A 25,096-nucleotide genomic window follows, 5' to 3' on the forward strand; every position below is an offset into this window, starting at 1 on the left:
TGCAGCCACAGCGAAAAGTGTGTCTTAAGAGGGGTCCCTGGTCCGACGGAACTACCATGGTCAGTGGCAGCTTCCCCCCTTCCCACCCTCAACTGTACTTAGTCAGCGAAAAGAATTGGAATTATAGGGCAGGAGGCCACGTTGCTCACCTTGCTTCCTTTGCCCTGTTTTTTGTTGGTTCTGGCTGGTGTCACTCGAAGAAATTGCTTCTTCAGCCGAGCACGATCGGAGTTTGACACACACACGCACACATTATCGGGGAAAAGAAGAATTGGCGGGGCAGGGGCTCCACTGAAAGAACTAAAGCCACCACGCGCGAAAGCGTTTAAGTCAACGAACGAACCCGAGAAGCCCCAAGTGGCGGCAGGAGAAAGCTCTCACGTCCTTCCGCGGTTGAGGCCACTTTGCACCTAACACCTATCACCTATCACCATCAATGGGAAGGCAGTACGTCCACACACCTGCCACTGCCACGCACACACGTTTGAACCATTATGTGAAGTTTGAATTTTTAATTTCCGCTTCGCTACGCATCCTTTGGGGATTCGTTGGTTTTTTGGGCGCTTAAAGACCTCACACTGTTTGCAAAAGATGCCACAGGATGTAACTCTTAACTAACAATTCACACTCACACACACACACACACACACACACACACATACACTTACGTACTAAGAAAGGAGTCACGTTTCGGTAAATCGCTTTAAATCGTTTTCTTCTCTTGGCGTTAAGTACCTTTTCCCTCTTTTTTTGGGGATGCCTGTAATCCTTACATTGCTTTCCACCAACAGCAACCCCGTTACCATGCGTTACCACAACCGTTACACCACAGAGAGGGCGATCCGTTTTTTCCGGCGTGTGCGAACGACCAAAAACGCGTGTGTGTCACTGCCGCCTGCGATCCTTGCGCGCGAAAGCGTGACTGCGAACTGACTGAACTTTGCCCAACGTCAGCGAATATCTAGCACCCGAATGGGCCCCGGAGTGAAGCATTTGCAGACACTCTTGCCTTGCCTTCCCACTTCCCACGCACCAACCGGCTTTCCTTCCGCTTCGTTTCGAGTGGATGGCGGGGAAGGCGGGTGGGTCGGTGAGGTTTTCCTGCCTTATCCAATGCCCGAGCCCCCGATCGGTTTAGCAAGGGTGTGCAAGCGAGACATCGGCATCGGAGCGAGAGAAAATTGCTCCAGCAGCAGGACATATCCTTCTTCGTCCAAACGCCCGCCAGCAGTGAGAGTGAGGATGCTGCTCCATCTCATTTGCGCTCACAGGCAAACAGGATCTCAGTGGCTCTCTCTCTCTCTCTCTGTAGCGTAGTTTTGCTCTCTTGCTCTCACCGTGTGATAACAGCAGCGCTATCAGTTGGCGGGAGCAGCTCGTGTGTGCTCGTCCTTGTTCTAGACACACTTGTTCGGCAAGGACCTTCCACTGGAAACACTTACCCCGCGGCCAGGACGGGCAAGGTGCTGCAGTAGCCGGAAGTAACCGGTCACTCGCTTCGGAAACCACCCATCAAACCTGACGACCATCGAGTTTCCTGCTTTTTGCAGCATCCTGACAATGCTGAAGGATTCTTGCGCTGTGGAGAGCTTCCGCGTTACCCGACACTCGACCGTGACCTACGCTCGCTCGTTCGCTTAAGACGCAACAAGCTGGCAGTGGTGGCCGGTTAAAGTTTTGTCCAGGCTCCCCTCTTCCCTTCATCCTACCAGAGAAGAGGGATGGCGGGCGTGCTGTCAGGTTGCGTTGTCGCGGACGAGCGCATTTTTGTATTATATCCACGCTGCTTTGGGATGTCAATTTGAATAAGCATCTCCGGGGACAGAAACTCCTTAAGAATTTTATGCCCTGTCATACTGAGCGCACCACACACATACACACACACGGAAGCAACGGAAGCAGCAAGCTAAGATCAATCGTTTAGCACGGTATCAATGATGAAAACACCATTTGACATTGGCATTGGCTGAGCACAAATTTCATTACCTTCTATACACAATGAGCCTGCCGCCATTGTTGTTCCCCTTGGCCCCTTGGCCGTGAGGTTGGTAAGGTTGGGACAGATCTTCGCTGGACGGAAGTGGGATAACTCCCCCGAGTGGTACAGAGAGCACAGTAAGAAGTGCAAACAATTGATCACATTGCGAGTGGGCAGGAATGTTTGACTTTTACTTGGGAAAACCTCTGCAGACTAGGGCAGAGTTTTGAGGGAGCGGAGAAGAAGCTTCGGGGGCTATCTTTGCTGAACTGTTTCCGTTCCCAAGCCCAAGTTATTGGATGTTTTTCTTCCCCAACCCTGTTATTCTAATGCGGAAATAAAATCGATCGCAAAAGGTTATTCTTATTCTCGGATTTGTGTGTACCGAGGGCCGGTCGGCAGCCACTCTCCCGTTTGGGTTAGGCAAATGGCAAACGAACCGTGTAGCGGCACTTGGAACCGGCAGCACATTTAGACAAGGTGCAAGATGCTAACGTCTTTCTCCTTTGCGTGATTAGCATACTCGAAGGTAAATATACTGGGATCTGGAAATCAAAGCAGAAAAGGGCGCGAGAGTGCGTGGTGAAGGAGAATAAAGCCTGGGGGAAAGTCAAAGTTGCAAGCGAAGCACATTTCTACACCGAGAAGCGGCGGCAGCGGCGGCTCGGGTAGAAGGAATAAGGAAAACAAATGAGACTGTGGCCAAGGAAAAGCTCGAGCGCATCTTAATACGAAGCAGTGGGCGTTTTAATCGAAACAAGACACAATCGTGGAGTGGAGTAACGAAATGAACCCAAAAACAAAGGGCAAGGGCTTTGAAGCCATTCGTTATGATGGATGAGACGGAAACGAATACAAATGTGTAGCAACAAATGGTATTCGAAACAGATAGGAATAGACAAGAGAATATGTGAATTTTGAGACACAAAGAGAGAAAGAGAGAGAAAACTCAACCTCAATTGGATTAGGATAATCCACCCCAAAAAAAGGGTTCCCCAAATAGGGAGGGAATTAATTCATTTAAACATTATAGCGCTGCAAGTGTACAAGAAAAAGGATAACAAGAGTATCCAATGTATAAATAACACTGCCAAAACAGCAACAAAAAACGAATAAGAATAAACCGCCAAAAAGGCCGCGAAGGTCCGAAAGATAAGAAAATGGAATCACGTATCATTGCGCGCTGGCGATGGCAATACAAATGACGATAACGAGAGCAACAGCAGCAGCAGGAGAAGACGAACCTCAAAATGTGTAAATGAATGAAGCCAACCCAACGCGTGTTCGACGGGATGGATTGAAAGGAGATTAAAGTGCGCAAGAATCGAAGGGATTGCGAACATGGGGAAGCTACTTCACTTTGGGGAAAATGGGAAAATCCACAAATAAATCCCCAACAAACGACCGGTGGTGGAATTGGAAACAAATTTACTTCGAACAAATAAACTCTCGTAAAGTAACTTTTGCTCGTTTTACCTCGTGTGTGTTTTTTGTTGAGTTAAAAAAGTTAGTTTTCCCGTGCGAAGTTAACGCTTTCCAATCGATCAGATTTTAGAAAACAACCCGTTCGGCGGCGCGTCCATCTCCTTGGCAACGGGGAAAGGACCCGCACCGGGAAGCTTTTTACGCAAACGGCTAACCGAAGCGGATACGCAAACACACCCACAGCATCCTACTAGTCTCCCCGACAGCTTTTTCGTCCACTCTCGATCGAAGTTGGACTTTTGGTAGAGTAAATCACGCCAAGAAGTACGTAGTTGATGGCGAAAAGTGAGATAATTTCATTTCCGTTTCGCGTCTAGTGCTCTTGTGGTAGGGAACGCGAAGCAGTAGCATGTGTGTGAGTATGCTTCTGGTGTAAAGCTTCATGAAAAATTAATCCCACTTGCGTACACTGGGCAAGTAAATAGATAGGAATGTGGTGAGGTAACAGAAAACTAACCTGCTGGGAACCAAAGTCTAGTTTAAGACACTTTTTTAAAGCATTCTTCGCAACTTGATTGAAAGCATTTCCATTGCGGTTAATTTTGCTGCTCCTCCGCACACCCCCCCTCCCCTTGCTAATCACATTAAGTTTGATCATCTTTGAATGATTTGTGGTTGGATGTAAATCAAAGCAATGTCTCCCAAGCTACCGATCCTTGCTTCCTACCTCCATGCCTTCATAAACGTTCTCCGGAGAGATATTCACTAAATAACTTCTGCTACTCTGTGTCCGGTTGTCGCCGCATGTACACAGCACCTTACATAACCTACCCGAAAGCTTATCACATTAGCTGGCAACGAAACGAAAAAAAAGGGCAAACCGACGGAACTTCTCGGACACCGATGGACACAACTCGGATAGTCGGAAATGGGTGATTTCCTATGGCCGGTCTAGCACACTGTTGCGCATCATTTCCATCTCCCATTGGGGCAATGGACACGACATGGCAGTGATTGTTGGCGGCGTTAGCTCCTTCCCTATACAATCAGGACATTGAACGATTCCGATATGTCGTTTAAAGGCACGCATCGAATCTTTTTGCCTTTGGTCATTCCTGGACACACACACAGGCGAACACACAAATCGAAACATCAAGTTATCGAATCATGATGATTGGATGTGAAGACACGGGCGATAAGAAGGTGTCCCATGAGAAGAGGAACAGAGTGAGAGAGAGAGGCCTTCAGCTAATGATATGGAGAACAAATTGGAAAAACAAACTGCACGCGGCCTGTGCCCAAAAGACAAACACTATTGATAATTAATTTGTTTCCAGAAATTGAAGAAAAACAATCTGATCACACTGAACACTAAGTGGACTAAGATGAAACAAAAGACGGCGTGCCCCATCGCGTGCCGTTGTTGCTTAAGGAAATGATGTTTTTTCTACCTTCTTGTTGTTGATATAATCTCGGCTTGAAGCTTCTGATTTGGCTTCTGTTTTGATCTTTAAAGACCGTCGCTTGCCAGTCTGCTCCCCTGAAGCTTCACTTTCAATTGTTTGTTCTGACCGATTTTAATGAGCAAAGCCGCTTTTTGAATTGAATTGCCCGGTGATGCCGGGCTTTCTTTCAATTTCTTCCAAGAACTTGCTAACAAATACACACTTCTGCATTAGTGAGAACTGAAAATTCAAGGAAGCTTACAAAGCCCCAGCACCAAACTGTTTAAATGTTACACATTTTAAAGAACTCTGACTAAACTTCGCTCGGTGCCCATCCGAATGGGTTCGATGGGCAAATTTAAAGATGTTTATACAGGTCCGTCTCCGGAGTATGATGGAACGAACTATGGAAACGCCGAGGTTCTCGGTTTCATGCAAAGCTATATTTGGGGTGATTGACCGGTTCTGCGGAAAACATTAGCCATATTTCTGGAGAATTGAAGGTTGAAGAGGAAACGTTTTCATAATAAATCATAACATGTAACAGGTTGCTGGAAGAAGATGTGGCAGTGTAAACTTAAAAGCATCATATTCTTGGACGGAGAAGGATGTTTGGAGAAGCTATTAAGGGGAAAATTTTGGTTGTAATCAGTGTGAGATAAATCGTACAAATTATGTTGGCAAATGTTTTCATGGGAAAGGAAATTTGCGCCAAACGGAACGTTGCATGCTGCTGCCTTGGATTGAAGAAATTTTCTTGCACACAAGAGTTGTACGCAAGCTGGCATACAGCAGCCCGGTAGGGCACGGTGGGAAAATATTGGACAAAAGTGTGAAAGATGAAAAGATGAAAGAGGTAATAAAACATAATTCCATACTTCCACAAGTGTGTGTAAAATGTAATATTTACAGGATTTTCCAGGAGTTCTCATAGGAGTGGGACACTTCCTTGACTCTTTCTTATGGGAAGTAAACTTCATGTGTTGGAAATTTGACTCTATGGCACCCTCCATAGAGGTCCAACAAGAATGCCATAGAGTCAAATTCCCATTACATAAAGTTCATTTCAAGTTTGAAAGAGTCAATAAAGTGTCCCACAGCTATAATAACTCCTGGAAAACCCTGTAAGGAGAAAAATCAGGCCATTATTGTTATAAAGTTAAAGACATGTTCAACGGAGTAAGAAAATGTAGATACACGAGCTTTGGATTTGCCACGAGAGTTTACATTCAAATTAACTTTGCAGATTAGAATGGATCTCATCAGTAGAAAACAAAAGAAACGAACAAAAAGCTGGAGATGTCCTTTGAAGAACAAAACGATACACGATTCTGACTCATGTTCATTCATATCCGGGTCAAGATCAGGAAAATGCCATGTAAATGGAGCAATTTTAAGCCGGTAAAACTATTCATTAACATTCCCCTTTATGGACGCTTTTACTCTTTCCCTCTTTGCACGAGAGAACAAACACGGAAGCAAAGTGATATCACTCTACAAACGTTAACAACTATCAGAATGCCGTGTGCACCGCCATCGTTATAACCACGTTATTCCGTTCATCCTTGACCTTAGCGATTGCGCCGCAAACGAAGCAGAAGGATTGAATAGATTTCATTTATTCATTTACGACCATCCCATCCAATTTTCCAGTGAAGTTGCACTTCAAATTGGTCTCCTGTTCGAACGTCCGACTGTCCTTAAGTCATCCTGTGTTTGCATTTCCACGTGCACGCTTACCTGTCCACGCGGTGCAACTACAAGCAAAAAAATGGAAACACAGACCACCCACCCATCGTTGCAATTGCCGGCCTGTGGTTCCCAAGAGAGGCGCGTTGCATTTTTAATCGCTCCCCGCCTACCTTTTGGAAGGAAAAATGCCATTCCCCCTTTCCTAGCCGCTTGTGTGACATTGTTAATGTGCCGATGGACACAACACAAGTGACCCTCCCCCTAGGGGGACAGGATGAACGACGCCTATGAAGCCGAGGTATCAGTTGTGTCAGTTTCCCAGGCATAACCACCCCGAAAGGGACTGTGGGGGGGGGGGGGGGGGGGGGTTGTGGGTGAGACCACAAGACCGGGCGTTGCCGGGTGAAAGAGATGCAACGAAAACAATGCGCAACGAAAACGCGAACGCAACACTCAGCTGACCCAGGCCCGCGAGTAAAAGCAGTAGTAACACCCGCAGAGCTCGACAAATCCACCTGTGAGGTACTGTGCTGTGCTATTTGCATTTTCAGTTGATTTGATGTGTTGTGGCTGTATTGAGATATCATAATGTACGTCTTGATCGATCCCCTACTGTGTTGCCCGATGTTGCCAGGGACATAACGATTGCCACATAGAAATTAGCACGTAAGGAGATAAAGTCAATGTGTCGTTGGCAGGGTGGCTTGGTGGTAGAAAGAGCATTCCAATCAAAACAAACCCAATTTTACAAGTCATCTATATCCATCTACACGTGGGCATGCCTCAAAACAGTCATTAATTAGTGGCTTCAAGGGCTATTTTAATGGAGCACGATTTTTACAACTCTTGACAGGAACTGTTTGATATTTTAGTCCCACATGTCAAAAAACCGTCCCACCGTTATGCTCTTGTTACGTGCGAAAATACGTCCGACGGTGATAATTTCCACAACCAACAAATCGAATTAGCACTGTTCGTCCAGTGCTGTTGGTGCGTGAGTGATGTCAGAAGCTTGGCAGAAATGTGTAATCGAACGGAAGTTGTCTGACCAAATTCTCTTCTACCTCCAAACAACGTCCCAAGACCACCGTGGTGCAGGCGGATGTGTTCGATAACGAACCTGTTTCCGACTGTCTGGGCCCCTAAAAGTAAGCAATTCCACGCTGATATATGAGTTATCCCATTGCTGTGCCGGATTACAATGCTTCTTCCTAAACACGGGCGATAAGAACCGTTGCAGTGTTTCTCAAAAACGTGTTCGTGCCGTTTGCCGGTCTGTGGCCAGAGCGCACTCGTCATTCGGTCAACGATCGTCCCACCCCGCCGGCGGCAAACCGAAGAAGACGACAAACCGATGACAACTTCATCCGATCCGGACGATAAACCGCGTATTGTTCGATAGAGAGCGACCGTGCGAGCGCTAGGGAGATCCATCTCGGCGGAGTAAAATCAGATCGCAACGCCTGGAAAAGCTTGCTCGCGTGCGTGTGTGTCCGTTTGGTGCCGCGGCGGGAAGGTTTATCAGTGACAGTGTCCACCCAGACGCGGCTCAGTTCTTCGCTGGACGTCGCAGGGCTAGGAGGGACCACCAACCGGAACCGTTCTTGATCACGCGCGCGCGCGCCCTCGCTTGCGTTCAGTCTCTCCTCGGCATCGCCATTACCCCTGCAGGTGGGCATCGTAAGAACACGAAAATTGTTCTTTTCACCAACAACTCCAACTCGTAGAAGTAGTGCAGTAGTGTTGAGTTTTTAAAGGGAAACATATAAACCAGGGCGAAAGGCGGATGCGATCGGTTTTTGTTTTGTTGCTTAGGGTTTTGGCAGGTTGCGCGCATACATAATGAAGCATGTGGTGAGCATTAGTGCATTTTTGCAGACGATCGTTCCTTCAGGCCAGAACACACACCCTCGTGCGTGCTTCAATATGTGCAAACACTTTCTGTAACTCTTCGTACGCGCGTGTGTGTATGTGTGTGTAAGTGTGTGTAACGGTGAATTGCAGCGAATCGACTTCCGAAACGGGGTGAAAGTGTCGATGTGCGTGCGATTATAATCTATTCTCCCTTCTCCTACAAACTCCATTTCCCATTGTTGTTAGGTGGGTGGGTGTCTGTGCATCAGGTGCGCCGGCAGTTGGATGAGGACTCTTGGACTACCAGTCTGCGGCTGCGACTGTCTGGGGGGAGACGGAGACGGTCCGTCAATCGCCGCAGAACGCCGGACGGGGCAGTGGGTGTTGTGTTGGCTAAAGTAAATTGATTTTATTGATTCGTCGGGCTTTGCGAAACGTTGTCAGCGTCGTACGGATTGACGATTGATTGGTTTGGGGATGGTGGAACGCGCGCGCGGTTGGTTTGCAGGGAAAAGCGGGAAAGTGAAAAGCCGTGAGCGTGTGTGAGTGATTGTGATCTTTCCGTTTATCTGTTCAATCGTTGCAGAGTGTGATCGAGCTGCGTGTGCATCAAAGTGTGATCGCGTACACACGGTGGTGGTGTTGACGGCGCTGACTACCATTTAAGACGCTTCGCCGAATAGCTTCAACCACCAAACCACCAACCAGCATATGATGGCAGCGACTACCACTACGGCGACGACGACGACGACGATGGCGGCTCGTGTCAGCCATTGTAGTAGAAGCCACCGAAGGCGGGGCAGCAGTGGCGTTGGCGGTGGTGTTATGCTAATCGCATCAATTTTGGTATTATCAGGTAATTTTCCAATTTAACACTCCACACCCCGACCGGTTCCGTCCCTTTTGCCACAGCCGGGTGTTGAGCGAGGCGCAACGCAACATGTGATGGGCGTTGATGTGGGGATGAGGGGGATGGTTTAAATTTTATTTTTATTTCGAGAAGTTAGACGAGACGGGTGGGAGGGGTGGGGGACCATACAGACATATAAATATATATAAAAGGCTGTTTTGTCTGGACATTGGCTGAACCATCGGCACAATGAAGGAAATGGTAAACGAAGCGGAAAAATGTCGTCCATATGCAAAACAAATCGCTTCCTAAAAAAGGCGTTTGTACGAACTCGAATTATGTCTGAGTGTGTGTGTTTAATGACTTTTTTCTAATTTCGATTGTGAGGGAGTAGTAACCTACAAGGCAAGAAAAAGCCTTTAAAACACTCTTCCAAATGAGCCGAAACCGAAATAGTTTCAACAAGGGAGGGAGGTGTTACAAGGGCCCCGGGAGGTGGCATCGGACATCGGTGGGGCCGGATTTGGAGGCCTTGCAAAAATTTCATTCAATTGAAGCTAGTTAGACGCACTCGGTCACACCACACCATGACCACTCACTTTGTCCCCGCCGTGAGAGTGAGTGGTTTGGCGGGAAGGAAGTTTGCAAAATAATACGATTGGGATAATAAACGCATCAGGATTACACACACACACGCACACATGCGCTCTTGACAACGATCGTAGCATAGATCTGGCCCCCATTGTCTGCTGTGGGCGAGGTGTGCGCGGATGGATGCTCTCTTGTCGCTTTTTACATAATTCCACTCGCTTTAGCTCACATTCCCCGCAGATCAGCTGATACTAGCCCGCTCAATTAAACATAATCACATCCTGACAGGCACGATCACGATCATCGGCGATCGACCGAAACCCCAACCTGGTGTGATCGCGTTTGTGTGTGTGTGTGATGGTGGTTGAAATGCTGACAGCATTTAATTATTTACGATACTTACGCCTATAAATAGGCGCCCGCCTTGCATGTGGTAGTAGAGGGCGATCGCCACGGCAACCGAAAATAATTTGTACCGAGCAGAGCTCACTCGCTCACTTAAGAATCAGGTGGATTGTACTGGGAGGGGGTTTTTCTTTATCTTCTCTTTTGCTTCTGCGACACTGTGTCACACAAAGTCTGACGGTCGGTTTGGTATTTGGGTGCTTTGGTAGGCCAACGGTTGTTTGTCCGCAACGGTCAGGGTTTTACAAATAATGATGCGAAACACGAGCCGCCCGTAACCCGTCGTAGTAAAATCATCCACTGGGAATGCTGTTTTTCACCAAAAAAAAAAAAAAGAAGAACGTTGGTAAGACCTTCACAGCAAATGGAAGTAAGACAACATTGTTCGCTTTCAAGTCCAATTTGTTTCGTGGACCGCACGCGTTGAAAATGGGAAACTTTCCACGCTGACTCACAACTGAAGGGATTTTCCTCGATGTGTTTGAGTGCGACAGTTTTAGATCCGAATTAATCCGGCACGTAAATATCATCATTATTGTGGATCAGAATTCGATCTGTTGGCTGTGAATTTTCACGATAGCTTGAGAATTATACTCCCCCAAAGGGTGGGCTAGACTGTTTGGTTTGGCTTTTGCTAGCGTTTACGTGGGATTTGCCCATTGAAGAAACCGAGCGAAGGAACTTTCCGTACGTCAAGCAGCAAATATAAATCACGATTCTTGCACATGATCGTTCGCTAGCTGATCAGCATACTCGCGAAAACTTGAACGCACACTCGTCACATTTGAATTGTGTAAAGCACCGCATAGTTTTTGCATATTATTCCACACCACAGAACACATTTCATTTCCTGCCGATGGTCGTTGACTGCATGGTGAATATTCATCGCGTACAATAGCTGCACCCTACTGCTGCTGCTGCTGCAACCGCGCGCGCACCTCCAAACGGCGCGAGAGCAGAAACAGCTGGTGGCGCGCGATCATGATCACCTGTTTTCGTGTCCAAATGGGAGGCCGAGGGGTCTTTTTTTGGCACAAAACGCTGTGACATAATACTGTTCTTGCTGGCATTCGCGAAAAACAAAATTAGGGAAACAAACCCCAGACACAAGAGCAAACATTAAACTTGACCTTGGACAGAGCAGCCACAAAATGCCAACAACACCACAAACCTAATCTAGGTGGAATGACGCAGCAATAAGAAAGCCATATTCAAATGGAGCGATAAAAAGACGATAAACAGTATTGAAAGTAAATTAAAAAGTCCATCATCATACGTGGGATGAGTTCCGTCGACCGGTTGCTACCGGTTTTGTTCTGCAAGGAGAGCTTGATGTGGATTAATGCAAAAGGACGCTTCAACAAACAAACCAACAAGACACGGCAAAATAACCAAATCAGGGCCTACATTAATGCATTTCAACCCCCTTACGATGAGATGTTGACTGATGACGCAAATTTGTCGACGATTACTGTCCCTCCCCATCTACTCCCACACACTCGCAACACACAAAAAAGGGTCGTGATAATTTCCTCCCACCCCGATGCTCTGGCAATCAATTGCAAAACGGTCCGTGTGTTTGGGGGGGAAGCGAATGTGTTTTCTTAGATATCCGGATTTGAGCGGTCAACTTCCGGATTGTGGCGCATCGTCGCGTTGTGAGCCAAGAGATGAGGTGCTTTTTGTTGCAATTTATCATAAGCACGTAATCTTCTCGGGCTTCAGCCACTGCAATGACCGATGTTACTGGTTAAACGATTGCCCGATTGACATTGAACCTGGGAGCGAGAGAGAGAGAGAGAGAGATGAGGAAGGTCAAGCGACGTTTTCCAGACATTAAATCATTTGCCTATTTCCCTCATGTCGCCATCGCTCACATGTCATGTTCCATGTTTTGTCGGCAATTCCGGTGGCATTGTGTTTGGTGTACAGTACTACAGCGGCACCTCAAGGGGAAGACGTTCGCAAGTCTGATGCCTGATCTCTGATACGAACCAGCACCTGAGCTGATTTCGACACTCTCGGACCACTTCGGGGTGAGGTTGGGAAAAACTTGTTGTTGTATGGAAAATTTATGTGTGATACAGGGCGCGACTGAATGCGTTCCAACACTTGCTGAGAACTTCATCAACAAATCTGCAGTGTCTTGATTGCATTTAAACGATGCATCAACGAATGGTGCATTATTTGCAATGCTCTGAAGACGTTCTCCCTCAAGGTTAAAAGAACTCCTCAAAGGTGACCACAATCGACCCATAATGACATAATATTGCGAAATGAAACATCTTCAAGTGGCGAATGTTTCTCAAGTGCACAATCCAAACAAGCGCTCAAGTACGAACAGTACCGGAACTTGGCGTTTGCAAACAGGAATACTGCTACTTGAGTTGATTATCGTACAACTAGAAGTCATTCAATCACCACTTCCTCTACCTAGAATCGCTTTATCTACCAAGAAGATAGCAGAAGGAAAAATCAATTAAGAAGGCCGTTTAGGGGGCCGTCCAGGAGGGATGCACAGCCCGATGACTCCTCCAACCAGATTGCATAGCAAATTGCAGCCGAGCGCTTGATTGCACCTGCACCAACACCGACATTAGTGTGCACTTCAAACACACGGGGCGGCGGTGGTGTGATCGTTTGAATAAAATATGCAACATCCGCAAATACCCCCGGCTCACTTCCCGGATATGTCCCCCCAATAGATGCATTATTGATGCACCGGTTGATAAGACTGGAGTGCATTAGTAGCGCCTAACGATCGACAACAAAACAAACGCGCTCACATCCGTCCCGAAAAACCGAGATTGTTTTCGAAACCTGAAAAGGTTCTACTAGCGTTGACAACACAGATTGGTATCGCGCAACGCATCATCACGCATCTCTCTGCCTGATCGTGTCCCCATCATGATTGACACAAAGCTTGTTGATTTATGGCTTTCAGGAAGGAAAGGCCCACGTTAAGAAAGTAAGCGGCGGACATTACGGCCCGAACCCGCATCGAACGAGCCGAAAGCCAATGAGCCAACGATGGAGTGTCAATTGCGCTAATAATTCGTCATTAGAAGCAATTGCGCGAAGCGAGGGTGTTGCAGTCTCCACGCCGCAATCGTTTCCTTTGTGCGGACTTTGTCTCGACTGTCAGAGAGAGAAGTGTCGCTTAAACGGTGTATGGAGAGCAAATGGAATCAAACGGTTACAGTTGCAGTAAAACATATAAAACACCCATAAAACAAGGGCTGTCACACACACACACACAGACATGGTCCCTGTCAATTAGTGCCGATGGGATTGTTGCATCCCAGTGAGGAGCTGTTGATGCACTTGCACTTGATCTTGCTGCTGGGCACACCACACCAGCTGGCAGAGAAAGGAGACCCTGGCGGGTGACATTAAATGGCCGTGTGTGTCGTCCACGAGCTTCCTGTGTGCTCGTGTGTGTGTGTGATCTATATAATTCGCTAGAAGGGCGTTTTCGGATTTCGTCCCAAGCCGGCTGGGAGTATCAAGTTGTCCCAGGCAGGCACACGTCTTCTCATGGTTACTTTCAATTAAATCAATAAAGACCATTGCAAGCAGAGCACTCGCAGAGCGGCGGGTTGATATTGATCCCTTTGTGTCGGCTAACCCCTAACGCGCTACGGAGATCATTGTACCGGATGGCTTTATTATGAGACCCTAGAACATGAAGTACCCACTCACCGAGGCGGGGTCATATCACGCAAGTTCAGGGTTAATAAAGAATGTGTCCGCGAGGTCAAATCAGGCGTGAGATTTACGCCAGCGATCACGAGTCTGCTCATGCACGCGTCAGAACTCCAAAACTCCCAAACACAACACACGCGCGCATGGGTTGGCAATTTCATCATCATCCATGCCCGCGCAGAAAACCCGCTCTCCGCCGGCGCTTGCAACGTGAAAATTGCTACCACAAACATTCGACGGAGGTTTTGATGGGCGCGCATGTGAGCGCGTCGATCACGACACAAACACACACACACACACGGCGGGAGCGGCACGAATCAGGAAGTCAAATTGATTTTTCCAATACCGCGTGAGCGTGCGCGCCCAGCCGACCGACAAACACAATTTTCACTCCATGCCGACGTAATAGCCGACCGCATTATGGGTAGGGAGAGAGGGGGGGAGGGGGAAAATACCGGGAACTTTGTTTTTAAATTGGCCAAGACATAGTTGTCTCCAAATCCCAACCCCAAGCCCCAGGCCAACATTGAGCTCGAAACACCAGATTATGATGGGATATGTTGTCTCTCTGTGGGACAACCACCGCTTGGGCGGATGTTTCGCATCTTAGCACGGCCATGGAATGGACCTCTGACGCTCTTAACCGAAGCAATGCAGTTCATCCACGCGTGGCTCTGTGCAGTACACTCTGCAAGTGAGCTTTGTGTGGTTGTTGTGGTTTTTGAACGCTCCACACGACGCCATGGCTATTGGGGGCGAAATTGGATGCGGCCATGCGGCCGTAAATCCATGACCAGCTGGAACACCAGCTCTCTTTGTTGTATGTTGGGTGGCAATAAAGGTGGGCAATCTACTGGTAAAAACATCGATCATGCAGAAACCCATTACCAGTCAGACGTCATGATTTACGGACAATTGCTGTGGACAAACACACACACACAACAGCTCATAGATCTCGTGATCTTAACGATTGAGGTTAAATTTTCTAAACTTTTACTCTTTTTCTCTTACCTACCTTTTACAGTCCATTATGGCCACGCACAGGATTTTGGATACGATGGCGATAAAGGTAAGTGTGCAGAGGCAGGAAGAGATAATTTGCCTACAAACTGTGTCCCTTACGACTCCAACGTCTAACGTAATCATCGACCGATGTGTGCGTCGTGGAGTCTATTTTTCCATCGTGACACACCCGAGCATGATGGTAGCGTGAAAAATGCATTCCCAGCAAGCGCAATTCCGATGGCCTGCACAATTATTTCATTAAAATCCAATTCTCTCTACACACACAAACACACACACCGGTGGACATGTGCTGCTGGTCTAACAGAACGAAGCGTAACGCTTTGTGGTGGATACCGGTGGAATTTGCTTCCATTACCGCCCTTCGTGCTACTGTGTGAGTCGCTCTGGGAGGAGCCTTCATCTAACATCTTTCACCCGCAAAGGACTGACCGAAGGCAAACCATTAGCTGGCTCACACACACACACCCACCCCATGCACAACAGACCGCACGTGAACTGATCATCAGATAAATGGATCCGATCCGTTCCACCGGAAGAACCGCGATGACGTGGACTGTAACTGTGGAAGCAGAACAAATATTGCCCACACCATCAGATCCTCCCAACTGCATCGTCATGCACCTGGGGAGGCGCACATGCACTGCACTGCTTTCACAATCGGATCAATCGGGACGGACCCCTTCTCTCGCCCTCCCCCGCACTGCTCCCCTTCCATTTGCGTGGGATAATTAAATTGTGCACTTGTCGATGTTGTGTCGCGTACGAGTTATGAATAATTGATTCGAGTCGGTCGGCCGTCGGTCTCGGCATAGAACTGGCCATCGTTTGCTTAACTCTTGCGCATCACAGTGACAAGGGAGTGGCGGGCGGGGGGCGGGGGATGGTTGTTGTGTATATTGTGATGTATTGTCGGCAAAATTGCTACAAAGAATGTAAAAAGTGATTAATGATAACTAGAACATGGCACGTTACAAGCGCCACGTGTTCGGCGCTTACTATTTCCCACGTGTACGAGTGTTTCTAACCAAAAGTTCTTCAATATTTCTTCCCCACTTTTCCGTGTAGGACCCTCCCACTGGGGTGAACAGTACAATTCCTGCACCGGCAAGCACCAGAGCCCTATCAACATCAACTCGCTCGACGTGAAGAAGGTCAATCTGCCACCGCTAGTGTTTCAGGGCTTTGATGTTTCACCCCGCGAAACGAACCTCACCAACAACGGTCATACCGGTAAGTGGCTTATGTTATATGCTTTTACATTGCAAAATGCAACTCAACAACAGTTGGTAAAGATTTCTCCCGAAAACCAAACAAAACGGCCACAAAATCTTCGATTGCACACGGAAACGGTTCGGTCACCTTCGCTGTTGCTTCCAACACTAATTAGAACCCACCTTAAACGGGTCGTTTTCGAAGGTGTTTAGATAAGGCGTGTCTTTCGTGTTCAGGAAGCTTCCACGCAGAAGGTTAATTAGTACGCTACCTCATCGCTCGTGTCGTGTCGTGTCAATTGGCCAACTTAAGGTTGGTCGTTGGTGATCACTCCCTCCCCACTGGCTACTGAAAACGATAAAATGTAACATAGTAATTACAAGAAAGTATCAACAACGCTCCCCTTTAGTTCGGTGCGATCGGTAGGATTGCTTCGACAGTTCGGTACGATTGAAGTAATGCGAGACAACCCTGAGTTTGCTAATCAATTCGCCAAACCACGATCGCGCTCCCGTATCCTTCACCGACCGCCGATGGCGTCGTCTTCCGAACGCGTCGCCGCCACGTGCCACGGGGTGAACAGAATGACGGTCACGCTTAACGTGAGGTGCTTCAAATTAGCACCCTTACGCCTACGAACATTGCAAACACGCGTCCCGCCAGCACGCCCTAATGTACAACCGATTTCGCCGATTTCCTCTTCACAGTGGTCGTCACGATGGAGTCCGAGGTAACGCCGACCGTGTCTGGAGGGCCGCTTACGGGCGTTTACGAGTACTCGCAGCTTCACTTCCACTGGGGCGATAACGATACGTTTGGCAGCGAGGACATGATCGATAACCATCGGTAAGAGGGGGGGGGGGGAGGAGGAACACCGTGCCTTTCGGATGTTGCGCTACTTCACCGGTGATCTTTCCAGCTTTCCCATGGAGCTGCACGTGGTGTTCTTCAAGCAGGAGTACAAAAACGCACGCACCGCCCTGAACCATCCCGATGGGTTGACGGTGTTGGCGTTTTTCTTCGAGATCGCACCCGACGACAATCCCATGTATCAGGAGTTTATCGAGCTGCTGGGGAATGTCACCGGTAGCCACCTTTCCGCCCGGTTCGATACGCCGCCATCGCTCAAGGACCTGATTGCGGACGATTTGCTGCATTACTACACGTACGATGGTTCGCTGACGACACCGCCCTGCAGCGAGGTGGTCACATGGATCGATTTTAAGGAACCGATCTTACTATCGCACGCACAGGTAAGCGCAGGCTGTGCTGTGGTGGCGGTGATCGGCAAGCAAGGGGAGTGTGGTTTGCTTAGTGCCTTACTGTTAATTAAATTACACCCCGCGTATCAACCAATCCATTATCTATAAAAAGATTTAATCCAAGGTGCCACTGCTTGGGTGATCGTTCGCATGGGGGGCGATATCGGTGACGATGTAAGGCGATATATTGTGACGCCGCAATTAACACTGATCCTATTTTTAAACCGTTCTCAGCAGGTCACGATCGCTTTTCAAGCCTACAACAAAACAATTAAATGGCGTTTGATGGCGACCAAAAATTGACCATATTGTTAATGGCTCTCCAACTCCAATTCCAGGTACAAGCATTCCGAGCGCTAGAAAATGAGGAAGGACACCCACTGACACACAACTTCCGTCCGGTGCAACCGCTCGGCGATCGGGTGGTGCTCTACAACACGGATGAGATTATCAAGCAGGTCGATCTGGATGGTGAGCAGCCGGAGGAGCCGTCGGAAGCCGGCGTTGACACCAACCAGCTCGATACGGGCCGGTCGGACGAAGCGCCAAAAGCACCCAGCGATCCAAACGGCAGAAAGCATCCGCGCAATGCTGGCACACCATCGATCGCAACTCGGTGGTCGTCGGTGGCAGTTGTCGCGCTGTCATTGCTATGGACCGCTTTCCTTCGCTCGGAACGATACTAAAGAACTAAAACCGATCCTTTGCAGTTGTAAATATAGCGAATAGAGTAGTAGGGAAGCACACGTTAGGGTTGTAATAGTTAATCCCGAGGGTGTTAGTTCCGACCGACACGCGTTACATTGTTACCAGAGAGACAGAGAGCGAGAGAGAGAGAGAGAGAGCTACTAGTGAACCGTGATACGAGCAGATACGAACAAGAGGAAGCGCTAATTAAGCACAATTTTAATGCCACAAACAAAACACAAACACAGAACAGATACAGCTCGCATGTAAGATTTCTAGAATAGAGCGCATCGCTTAGGAAAATTATCAAATAAACTAATTAAAACGTATTTGAACATGTTGCCTACCTTTTAACGATGGTCATCGGACCGCAAGCTAGTAATGGATTAGTGTTTGATTTGCTCTCTTTTTTATTGTTAAATATCACACACGAGATCGGTGTACGTCGATGCTGCCCCTCCGCTGCACTGATCATCCATAGAACCCGCCCAGTAACATCCTTGAAATGTTTCGGCAACGATCTAACACATCCTCGATTCGGGGGACTTTGCGTGGTTGAAGCTAGAAGGAAAAAATGCGAACGAACGAACGGATACACGGTACTGATCGCTATCTCGCAACCGACTATCGGCTTGGGCCCGTCTCCGCGACGAGCATCAACAAACGGAGGCAAACTCGATTGATTGGATGAATGGATGGATGGTGATTAAAAACTTACCGCGTATCGCTGACCATCGAACTGAGCCTTCTCGAATTTCACCGCCCAGCTACGGTTGCCCTCCCCGGCGTCCGTCCCGTCCGTACGCGCCACCAGCTGAAGGTTATAGTGACGACAATCGTTCGCCAGGCACGTGCGCTCGCGACCCTCATAACCGAGTACGCTTTCCAGCCATTCGAGCGGTACCGTTTGCACGCGGCTCTGGTACGCAATCGAGAACTGCTGCAGCATCCGGCGCCGGAACTGGGGCAGCTGCAGGGAGGCGACGGCCGCCTCTAGCGGACTAAAGCGGAGCAGGTTTCGTATCGCCGCGCAATAGTTCCCCCGGTGGCACTCTAGCTGCGTGGTAATGTGAAGCCGCAGCTCCGGTTCCGAGGCACCGTATCGTGCCAGCGCCGATTGTGTCGCTTCCGGGCTGCCGATATTGAACGAAAGGTACAGTCGTTCCATTTCGAACCGATTTAAATCGTCTCCGTCGAGCTCTTCGTAGCAGCGGAGCACTTTCTTCAAACACTCCTGCAGGTGTTGGGCACAGATTTTCGGATCAAACTCCGCGATCGGTGCTTCACAAAGCCGGTAGGCGCTGTAGCAGAGGAAGCGTACGATCGGCTCAAGGATGGGGAGCACTTCACCGACGGACAGGTTCTGTATGACCATTTCCTGCCGGATTGCTCGCATACGATCGAAAATGAATTCATAGCGTTGATGGAACGGGCGCCGTGGGTCGGGAAGCACACTGAAATGGAAAGACAATGAGCGTATATATCGAGTAAGATGTTTGGGCCGTCGCTGTACAAACATTGTTAGGAGATAATGGACCGTTTCCAGCAGCATTCTTGGAGTGCGTATTTCCCACGGCTTTGGTTGTCGTCGGTCGGCAGCCGACCGGGTAAACTCTTTCACCATCCGACTGCGATCCGGCACACCCGCGGCACCGGCGTCGGGATCGGTTTCGAAGAAGTGTACCATCCGTTCGCGGATCCGTCTGGGAAAGACAAGAAAATTGCATTATAATACTGAAAATTGCAATAAGAAAGTAGCAGAGGTTCGGACTAACAAATCAATCTCCGCTTTTGGGCACATCTCGTCGCAAGTTCCTCGGATGAATTCGTTCATTGTTTGGAGTAGTAACTGGTAACGGTTGGATAAAATTATCTGATTAACACACAACTAGCCCTTCAACAAACATAAAGACACTTAAATTAAATTAAATCTTCTAATTTTCTAATTAATTTGCACAGTCGGCTAGTCGCGAACAGATTTGTTTGTAAACAAACGATTCCCTCGCACGAGACGTCAAAAGCGCAAAAATGACAGTTACACCGGGTTGCGTTTATGGGGTACAGTTCACTACTGCAAATGCGATTGGAACATGCACAGTGGTCGCTCCAAACAGATTGGTTTGGATATGAAAGGTAGAATTTGAATATTATTTCATCCGTTAAAAACCGTTGAGACTGTTTTAAGAACAGAAAATTGTTTCGATTGCCAAATATTATTAAATAGTAATCCATAGTCAAATAAAAATTGCTGATTTCTTTGGATATTAGCAAGCTTCTGTTGTTAGTAGCTTCGTTTCATCACCATTCGAGCTTGAGCTCTTAACTAACGGTTAAGTATTAACTAACTGTGCCTTTTTGTTCATCTTCTTATCAGCCTCAAAGTCAGAACTTTACTCCCAACCCAACGTCCGATTAGTCGCTAGCTGCAATGCGTTCCGAATCAATTGCTCATGACTGATTGGCACTTACACAATCACACAGATTCTAATACGCTCAGTGGTGTGGGGCTCAAAGTGAATACGATTAACACAATCCACCCTGCCCTGGATGCTACCGGGCAGACTGGAATGGAGTTTTTAAACTATGGCCTTGACGCGTACAAAATAAACACGCTCCCGTTTCGGGAGTGGATTGCAAAACCGCAGCCAACAGAGCACTGCTAAGGATTCCGCGGTTGCGGTTTATTAAAAGAAACAAATGCTCAGAAAACGTGGTCCAAATTAATAAACTTGCTGCTAGGCTGTGTCCCGCGTGGGAATCGATGTGCTGTGCCGCTCCTTCGGGAGCTCTCGGGGAAAGTAGGAAATGGTTGGTCCACTCTCACGGACACACACACACAGAGTGTAGTTCTTTCTGTATGCAAAGATTGTACCACTGTACCAAGGAGCCCTCGGCACGGTCTGCGTCACTTGGTCTGTGGCAGCAACGCAAGCAAGTGTGTGGTAGCACGCGACAGGAAGCGCGCGCTTATCGCGGCTAAAACTACTCGGACTAAAAAGGGCACACAATCGGCCACAACGGATTCGATTCGTTGCAGGTTTTAAGCATTCGTTGTGCTGTGTGAAGTGTTGTGTTTCGTTATGCTGCTGCACCCAGCACGATCTTGGGAAACAATCGTTTGAATGTATTTCTAAACTAATCGAACGACAGCGTGCGTTTTCTGTAGATCGTGAATAGAAACGGTGAACAAGCAGAGGCTTTTTTAAGTGAAACGATCACAATTGTACAGCTTTCTGACAAATTGTCCCAGAACATCGTCCTTATCAGTATCAATTATGCAAGCCATCGGCTACAATGAGCGGTAAGTGAGCGTCCCAGAACCATAGGGAGGGACCGTCATTTTGTGAAAGTGCGTAATAGCAAAAGGGGAATGGTGGATGGGTGCCATGTTTAGAGCGCCAACGGAAAATGTATCAATCGAACGCATAATTCAATCGGCACACTTAACACTGCCTTAATCTGCCTAGATGACCTCGCAGGGGGAAATTAATTACTGCAACGATGAGTGTAAGGAAAGGAAAGAGTAGCTACGAGAATTCAAAGGTCCATCGATTGCGCAGCATCAACAGAGATTAGCACACAGTAGTGGCGATGTAGTTGCATGATCAGTGTTCGTAGGGAGAAGATCAAGTACCGAATTCACATCACGTTCTTCTTTGCATCATCGAAACGAGCTGCCGGAACACGACGCTATCGTATACTGAGCTGATAATAAGCTCGGCAGAATACCCGTGAGAGAAAGTGGCACAGTCACGGCACGGTCTCTTATCACACCGTCATCGTTTGATGATCGTCACGTTGCGTAGCGTTCTGTGAGTGGGCGCTGAAGCGTTCCATCCCTAATCGAATGCGTTTCAGATTTTGCGCCACTAGCGTGTGTCTTTTTGTTCAAGTACTTTCACATGTGCCTTTTTTGCCCTCTTACCGACAATTTCAACCACTCGATGGATGCAACAATCCCAGGCTTAACCACAATCTAAGCCCACGGGTAATGATGGGGCAGGGCAGTGTGCGTGTGTGTGTGGTGACGAAGTAGGACGTTATCTTCATCAAGAGAGGATCACTTTTCTCGTTTTTTTATGGCTTGTGTTTTGTGACATCTCTTTAGGGCCTCACAGAGAGCGAGAGAATGCCTTGAAAAGCGTGCTGCATGGTGTAGTTCTTCAGTCGCATTGGAGCTGCGAACCGGGACCGAGACTCTGCGGCTGAAGTTTTAAGAGAAAGTGTGTCGGAGTGTGGACAAAATAGCGAAGAAAAGGGCCATTAGAAGACTCGAAACAATGATGTAAATAGAAACAAGCACACGCATCATCATTACTCATCCAAAAGCACAGTGATCGTTGTCCCGATCGTTCATCTCTCAACCTCTTTTGTGTTGATGCTGTTGTGTTGATTCGATTGTGTCCTATTTGACTAACCTCGTTCTCTCGCTCGCTCGCTTGTCTAATGGCGCATTGAACCGTCAAATTTCGGTGCGGTACACGAATGTTCTGTTATCAGAAAACAAATTGTCCCGGCTACTTCCATTCATTCCATCCCGTTCCGTCCCATTGCACATACTGATGAAATGAAGAATACATTCCGTTTGTTTGGGTTTCTGATTCCAGATTTTTCGTCGACAATTACTCTACCATGGACGAGGACGATGAGCTGTATCTGAGCTACGACTGGTCATCGGACGCGATGTCGATTAAAAGTGCCGGAAGGTGAGTTTTTGTGGAAAAAACAGGGAAGAAAGGAAGTTAAATAGGTCTTACAAAATTGTTTGTTCGCATTTCTGTCTCTCCCAGTGACTCAAGCAAATCGGATGACATTGACCAGAACGGCGAGCGGCTCTCGTTGGCGTACGAACGATTGTCACAGATCCCGCGCAAAATCGCCGAGAAGTTCTCCCGCACGACGACGATCCTCGATTTGAGCTACAATGAAATCAAGTAAGAGAGAGCGAGATCAATGTAAAGGATCTTTTTCCACTGGAACTCATTTGTCCTTGTGTCTTCCTGCAGAGACCTCTCCTTCCTGACACACTTCCGGCAGCTGAACACACTCATCCTGGACAAGAACGTACAGCCGGACGAGCGAACGCTACCGACCCTTCCCAACCTGGAGCTGCTCTGGCTCAACCACTGTGATATCATCAACCTGCAGAACTGGATCTATCGCATCCGCGAATGCTGCCCCTCGCTCAAGTACCTATCGCTGATGGGTAACCCGGGTGCGACCTCCTCCTTCAACGGCAACTCCACGCTCGAACACAACGACTACCGGCTGTTCGTGATCAGTATTCTACCGCAGTTGCGCTACCTGGACGACGCAGAAGTGACCGCCGCCCAGCGTACGCAGGCGAAAAGCTTCAAGCACAGCTACAACCTTAACCAGGGACCGTACAACATCTTCGAGACGGTAGGGCGTCGTCAGCAGCCGGTACTGCTGCCAAGTGGGGCCGATGCTCTAACCACAACACCATCCGTAACAGCAACAGCAACGGTTAAGACAACGCCAACGACGACCTCGACGGTAACATCAACCTCTAAGCAGTCACCAGCAGCTTCGACGAAGGTGTCCAGCACCGCACAGAAGAAACCCCGAAAGCGTCGCAACGGTGCCACACAGTCACAGGGAAATTCGTAATTACCTTCCCTACACGAGGCACGGAAGGTGGCTAGTGTTGCAAGGTGTGCTTCCATTTTTTTTGTAATAAACAATTGACCTCAAAGCATTATACGAATGCTTTGTGCACGATTACAGCAAAAACATAAACAACGCCAAACTGTTCGCATTATTAGGAAGATTGTTTTGAGAACGATCACGTAGCGTGACCCCTTGTCGTTGGTCTAGATAGGGCTCTAGTCTAGCTGCCAATGCTTGGAGCTGGTAGTGTCTGTGTGTGTTAGAGAGCGTTTTGTGGTCACCGGTCAATGTCCCGTGGCGGGGAGCAGTTGGGAGCTCTGGCTAAGAAAGTTCTTGATTGTAAATGACGTCAATCGGCTGTTGCTGATTGTGCTTTGAGTTTGTGTGCAGCAGTCGTCGCTCATCTGGCATCTGATATTTCATCGCACTGGTCACCTTGGTGGTGTAATCGAATCCACGCTCTGCTCGAAGTGGCCCCGTGTCCCGCGAAGGGAACATCCCGAAGTGCCCTGGCCTCATCGATCCACAGGTGAGATTGAAGGGGGGTTTTGGTCACGTGCTGGGTGCGAGTACGGCGCAGTTAGCCGGAGGTTCGGGGAAGTTCCAGGGAAGTCGCTATTTTTAACAAGAAAGGGCACATGATGTGCATTCGCCATGCACGTCGGGTGCATCCATTCGGTTGTTCACTACTACCGTTGGCATTGAAAGCCGACGCAACCCGAGCAGGTCCCATTATGCAAGACGCGTGTGCTCACGTGTGGCCCTGATGTACGCGTATACTTGGTGGACGACTCATCGGTGGCGCAGCAGGAAGGGTAGATTTTACCGATTGATACCGGTTTTGCAATTGTCACACTGTGGAGTGCTGATTTTGCTAGATTGTGGAGTAACAATAGACCACGAGCCTGGAGGAAGCGAGCGGGTACAAACCCACAGGGGGAATTAGCACGATCGAAAACCTTGTTGTCATCTTCTCTACCCCCAAGAGTGTGCCTTTAATTCGCACATGACTGCTAACTGAGGGTGGACAGACAACCAGTCCAAAACGAATCCTCGGAAGTAACTGTTTGCCTAAAATTATCATTAATTTTTGAGCGACTGATAATAACAAACGATCTAATCAGTACAAATGTGCACATGATACCAAATAAGCGCTCGTGCAGTACATGATCGGACATTTATGTCCACCACTGTCCACTGCCGATTGCAGTAAAATTCCACTCAAGCTTCGTCAATCAACCCGTGGTGCAGTGTTGCCAACATTTGAATTACAAAGTGGCTAAGCAACGCGTCTGTACCGGTTCGTCTGTCTGACCATATATCCCAATAGATA

General features: G+C 48.1%; 3 protein-coding genes across 5 annotated transcripts; 2 read left to right on the forward strand and 1 right to left on the reverse strand.

Annotated features, from left to right (window-relative positions):
• The first annotated feature begins 7,828 nt into the window (after positions 1-7,828).
• Positions 7,829-18,461, forward strand: LOC1269682 (carbonic anhydrase 7). 2 transcript variants are annotated; one of them, XM_001687843.2, is made up of 7 exons: positions 7,829-8,211; positions 8,981-9,250; positions 14,970-15,014; positions 16,037-16,201; positions 16,891-17,029; positions 17,103-17,436; positions 17,784-18,461. In XM_001687843.2, exons 2-7 carry the CDS (start codon positions 9,106-9,108, stop codon positions 18,129-18,131), a joined length of 1,176 nt encoding a protein of 391 aa, XP_001687895.2. In that variant the 5' UTR covers positions 7,829-8,211; positions 8,981-9,105; the 3' UTR covers positions 18,132-18,461. The 2 variants fall into 2 exon arrangements, with proteins under 2 accessions (XP_001687895.2, XP_061501611.1); XM_061645627.1 differs by lacking the exon at positions 7,829-8,211 and adding an exon at positions 8,236-8,792.
• Positions 18,462-18,524: 63 nt separating this feature from the next.
• On the reverse strand, positions 18,525-20,160 carry LOC1269681 (SAC3 domain-containing protein 1). The gene is made up of 4 exons (XM_308326.5): positions 19,908-20,160; positions 19,650-19,835; positions 18,851-19,586; positions 18,525-18,693 (listed from the first exon to the last, which is right to left on the reverse strand). The coding sequence occupies exons 1-4, from the start codon at positions 19,964-19,966 to the stop codon at positions 18,604-18,606; spliced, it is 1,071 nt and encodes a 356-aa protein (XP_308326.5). The 5' UTR covers positions 19,967-20,160; the 3' UTR covers positions 18,525-18,603.
• A 386-nt stretch (positions 20,161-20,546) lies between these two features.
• On the forward strand, positions 20,547-23,892 carry LOC1269680 (leucine-rich melanocyte differentiation-associated protein). 2 transcript variants are annotated; one of them, XM_061645628.1, is made up of 4 exons: positions 20,547-22,417; positions 22,740-22,838; positions 22,923-23,066; positions 23,139-23,892. In XM_061645628.1, the coding sequence occupies exons 1-4, from the start codon at positions 22,413-22,415 to the stop codon at positions 23,761-23,763; spliced, it is 873 nt and encodes a 290-aa protein (XP_061501612.1). In that variant the 5' UTR covers positions 20,547-22,412; the 3' UTR covers positions 23,764-23,892. The 2 variants fall into 2 exon arrangements, with proteins under 2 accessions (XP_061501612.1, XP_308325.4); XM_308325.5 differs by having other exon boundaries at positions 20,547-21,433.
• The last annotated feature ends 1,204 nt before the right edge of the window (positions 23,893-25,096 follow it).

The sequence above is a fragment of the Anopheles gambiae genome, chromosome 2 (genome assembly GCF_943734735.2).
Source record: "Anopheles gambiae chromosome 2, idAnoGambNW_F1_1, whole genome shotgun sequence".
In the NCBI taxonomy this organism is placed as follows: domain Eukaryota; kingdom Metazoa; phylum Arthropoda; class Insecta; order Diptera; family Culicidae; genus Anopheles; species Anopheles gambiae.